Genomic DNA, 5,298 nt, shown 5'->3' on the forward strand with positions numbered 1-5,298 from the left:
TATAATAAAAAGTGATTAAATGTCCATGTGAAGGAAGTAAATATAGAAAAAATAAAATTAACGACCGACTAAAAAACTAGCTGCTTTCACCCTTCACAGGGCTCTTCAGGTTTATTCAAAAGAGAACAACGTCGTGACGTCACAATTACATGTCATCACACTACAATAGTACCGTGGCGTCACGAAGTACACAAGATTGGTGGACAATTTGGCGTTAAAAAAAATTGTGGCCTGTTGAGACTCGGTTTTAATATTTGTATTAGTTGGTCTTCTTCGTTTCTCTTAAAATAGTGTCTGATGAAAATAGTTGATACAAAGGTAATACATTAAATTTATCTCCAGCATATTCATGAATATGTTTGTTAACATGAAGATTTCGTAAAGAATCAGTTCTAGTTTGTTGTCTATGTACAGTCATACGTGTTCTGAGTTCATTACCGGTTTGACCGATGNTATGTTGACATGTTCTAAGTTTGATAATTCTTGTGTAACACCAAAAGTATCCAAATGTAAGACACCAAGATGTGCTACATGTCCTATGATTATCGAGTGTAATACTTTTATTTTCAAGAATGGTTTGAAATTTACTGTGAAGGTAAATATGAATTGTAAATCAAAAAATGTAATTTATGCAATCGTTTGTTCTAAATGTGGTGATTTTTACATCGGTCAAACCGGTAATGAACTCAGAACACGTATGACTGTACATAGACAACAAACTAGAACTGATTCTTTACGAAATCTTCATGTTAACAAACATATTCATGAATGTGCTGGAGATAAATTTAATGTATTACCTTTGTATCAACTATTTTCATCAGACACTATTTGAAGAGAAACGAAAGAAGACCAACTAATATAAATATTAAAACCGAGTCTCAACAGGCCACACTTTTTTTTTACGCGAAATTGTCCACCAATCTTGTGCACTTCGTGACGTCACGTTACTATTGTAGTGTGATGACATGTAATTGTGACGTCACGTCGTTGTTCTTTTGAATAAACCTGAAGAGCCCTGTGAAGGGTGAACGCAGCTAGTTTTTTAGTCGGTCGTTCATTTTATTTTTTCTATATATATATATATATATATATATATATAATAAAAAGGGATTAACTGTCCATGTGAAGGAAGAAAATATAGAAAAAATAAGATTAACGACCGATTAAAAAAATAGCTGCTTTCACCCTTCACATGGCTCTTCAGGTTTATGACAATTTTGGAATATGTCATAGCAAAATTGAAGGCACAAAGATAGCTGTTTGATTGGTTTCGGGTAAAAAAACCTGACCAATCGCTAGGCTGATTCCTGTCCTTTGCAGATTACAAAGGATAGACGCCCGATTTAAAGCCTGTCAAGTTTTACCGTTACGTGGCCGCGAGATTCTTTTGATGTATATCAAAGGATCGAATTAGTCTTCTTGTCTTATCAACAAGGTGGCGCACACCTAGCCTTCAGTTTCGCTTTGACATATTCCAGGGGTGCAGAGAGCGTAAGTGAGCGTCACCCCTGGATACCGAGAATGCCAGAACACCTGGTTGTTCATCAGTAGTCTGTTTGTGTTTATGATACATTTTCCATCTAGTGTTTTATCGGTATAGGGTCCTTTATATGTATTCTTATGACGATTTGATCATTTTGTATTGACGTAGTGATGCACTTTTAAATATTTTATTTTATATATTTCTACAAGAGTCGTCATAGGAACAATAATGTCACCGCGAATCTAACTTCAACCACACTTTCCAAGACACAAAGAGCATTACGTCAATTGAGATTGCAATATAATTACTTGTACCAAGTTATTTAAAAAAAACGGGAGACATGGATAAGGTGTTATTACGTAGCATAAGATTATCATTCTTGAAGTAGACGTACAGAGGGGCGACAATTTTTACGGAGGTTTTGGAAAAAGTGGGATTGAAGATGCGAATGCCAAGAGAACCTTTTTATTAGTGATTGGTTAGGAATTATGAAGAAGAAAGAAGTGGCGGGAATCTGACCGAGGAAGAGAGGGTTTTATTTGAAATCGCTATGTTGAAAAGAAGAAGAAGACTGTAGCTCAATGTTGCCGGGTATATACTCAACACCCTCACTTTAAAAGTGAAGACCAGATAACAGTGATGAACTAATGCATTTCTGGCGAGGTCCCATGCATTTGTTTTGTTCAATACGCCAAGGTAAAAAGTATGTTCTTAGATCGTAGAGCTAACACAGTAACAAATAAGTGGATGTTTCTAGCGAGAAAGTAACAACAGCAGGGTAGGTCTTGATTTGGGTCACAGTAAGATTCTTAAGTCAATACCCGACACGAATGACAGATACCAAGAGAGTAGTAATTCAAATGTCGTCATGTGATCATTGGTATTTAAAACATCATAGAGTAAACCAGTGAACTAATTAGTCCGGCAGTTTGGAGCACATTTTGATACAAAACCAATATTATTTCCTATATATAGCAATTCTTTCTCTGCTGTACATGACATGCTTACACCACACGGACGTGTTAACATGCACAGGTCCTCCACTAGTTAATGTTGACTTACATAGTAAATATATTGGTTCATGCTTAGATCTTTCCAGGTAGTTTACACTTCCTGTGTCCAGACAAATTTACAACACGAACGTAACAAACGGTAGAGTATCTTACTGTTCAAATCAATGACGTTTTGCAAAAGGAAGTTCTTCTTTAGCGATTACTATATGTATTGCATCTACGAAAGGGTTTTCAGTCAGTAGGTAAATACTGGTGTGAAATTGCCAATTTGTTGTTGTTTACGTGGTTGTACACTGTAATTCGATGACAATATCTTCGATTGGTTTCTCTACATGAGCGATACTTGTTTGGTGATTGAACAGTTTCGACGTATGAGGCTTTTGATTTCACGATAACTATTTCCGAAACGGACATGCACAGACAGAATAAAGGCATACGTTCGACACTTTTCATTAATGAGTGTTGTTTTACGGCTGCTGTACTTGAATGGGTTGAACAGTACAGAAGGAAATGACCACAACATGGCTGACAAATGTCTAAACAGCTGATGTTTACGGTATCGTAAGGGTGGCAGATGTATGCTAGTTGATCATGGTGATTTATACGTGTAACTGGCCATTACGTCAGCTTTATCTTTCATTACACGTGTCACTGACCATTAGTTAGCTTTATTTGTCATTACATGTGTGACTGACCATTACGTAAGCTTTATCTGTCATTACATGTGTAACTGACCATTACATAAGTTTTATCTGTCATAACATGTGTAACTGACCATTACGTAAGCTTTATCTGTCATTACATGTGTAGCTGACCATCAGTTAGCTTTATTTGCCATTACAAGTGTAACTGACCATTAGTTAGCTTTATCTGTCATTACATGTGTCACTGACCATAGCGTTAGCTTTATTTGTCATTACATGTGTAAATGGCCATTACGTTAGCTTTATTTGTCATTACATGTGTGACTGACCATAACGTTAGCTTTATCTGTCATTACATGCGTGACTGACCATAACGTTAGCTTTATTTGTCATTACACGTGTGACTGACCATTGGTTAGCTTTATTTGCCATTACAGGTGTAACTGACCATTAGTTAGCTTTATTTGTCATTACACGTGTGACTGACCATTGGTTAGCTTTATTTGCCATTACAAGTGTAACTGACCATTAGTTAGCTTTATTTGTCATTATACGTGTGACTGGCCATAACGTTAGCTTTATTTGTCATTACATGTGTGACTGACCATAACGTTAGCTTTATATGACATAACATGTGCAACTCACCATTACGTTAAATTTTTTTTGCCATTACAAGTGTAACTGACCATTGGTTAGCTTTATTTGCCATTACAAGTGTAACTGACCATTAGTTAGCTTTATTTGTCATTACACGTGTGACTGGCCATAACGTTAGCTTTATTTGTCATTACATGTGTGACTGACCATAACGTTAGCTTTATATGACATAACATGTGCAACTGACCAATTCGTCAGCTTTACTCCTCGTAGTTGACCATTACCTTTCACTTAATCTAAAATAACCGACTGTAACGTTAGCTTTACCTGTCATAACTGACCATTGTTTTTAATGTATCTACCAGTACTGGCCACTCCATAACTGACCATTACGCTCGCTTTATCTGCCACAAATGCCCATAACGTTAGTTTTGCCCGCATTAGCTGATAATCACGGTAGTTATGGCGGACAATTAAGTTCGCTTTACCTGCGGTAAACGATAGGTGCACATCGATTAGCGTGCCTTCCTACATCAATAACAACAGGTGTTTTGTAGTGGTTTTGCCTCTGGACCCCGTACTCCTATCATCATTATACAGCTTACAGGTATTATAATTTACATTACACATTCTCATGAGCATATGATGGTAGTTACAAACACATTGAATCTCCAATGCATTCTAGCATCTCACAGCTATTATGTAAGGATTATATGTTGCCATGACAATATCATGGAATATTGTTGAAATATAAGAAATGACCACACCCAGACCCACCAAATAAAACTTATGCTTCTGTCCTCGCAGAATTACCAAGCATATATATATCCACTAAAATCAAATGATAATATAGAGTACAGCACAATTTTCTATGGGACTACTATTTACCTGGGTCGATATGTTCCACAGATGTTGTTGTCAGATGACTGGATCCTCTGGGGATGTTAACACTTAAACAGAGATATTTAAACCATTACTGTGTCTCTGTGTAATCTGTTTACTCCTAGCAAGAGAATTCACGGACTGTCACGGTTCCTCTACCTGTAGAGGGTATAATCCAGGTGCGCGCACTAGACAGTGTTCGTGTACCCGCAGTACGGAAGCTATCTGTCTCCTATTGGAAAACACGACCGCCGCCTACACTGTCAGCAACAGTATGCACACGAGTTTTCCGATAACATCGCTCTAATAGCGAGTCGTGATAGGGAGGAATAGCGCTACCTGGCGCCACGTTCTCCGTCACCCAATACTTAGCGCTAAATGACACACCTCACAACCTGGTAAACCATGTCACAAGGACCTGGCGCCAGGGTTTCCATCATCCGCTACCTGGGGCACCACTCCATCTGTCCCAACAGTTTCCGACTTGCTACTTAACGTATAACGCTACAAAACACCAAGCTCCTAGTTTGCTACATATTTATTCCTCAATCAGGCGCTTTCTGGCGCACAACAAAAGTCCCGCCTCATTATTTAACGTGGAGAAAATGGTCTTAGCAGCCTTTTCTTACTTTTACTTTCCATGTGCAATTCTTAGAGTAGCCACCGTTCCATAATTAAC

The 5,298-nt window shown here is 37.7% G+C and overlaps 1 protein-coding gene across 1 annotated transcript in view; it reads right to left on the reverse strand.

Moving 5' to 3' along the window:
- The window catches only part of LOC110459801, a gene marked incomplete at its 5' end in the record, with an annotated part of 126,474 nt that extends 121,782 nt beyond the window's left edge, over positions 1-4,692 (reverse strand). The window contains one exon of the mRNA XM_021512249.1: positions 4,626-4,692. Coding sequence (XP_021367924.1) covers positions 4,626-4,692 — 67 coding nt within the window. The remainder of the gene's footprint in view (positions 1-4,625) is intronic.
- Positions 4,693-5,298: the final 606 nt, after the last annotated feature.

Source organism: Mizuhopecten yessoensis, unplaced genomic scaffold, assembly GCF_002113885.1.
Source record: "Mizuhopecten yessoensis strain PY_sf001 unplaced genomic scaffold, ASM211388v2 scaffold10225, whole genome shotgun sequence".
NCBI lineage: Eukaryota > Metazoa > Mollusca > Bivalvia > Pectinida > Pectinidae > Mizuhopecten > Mizuhopecten yessoensis.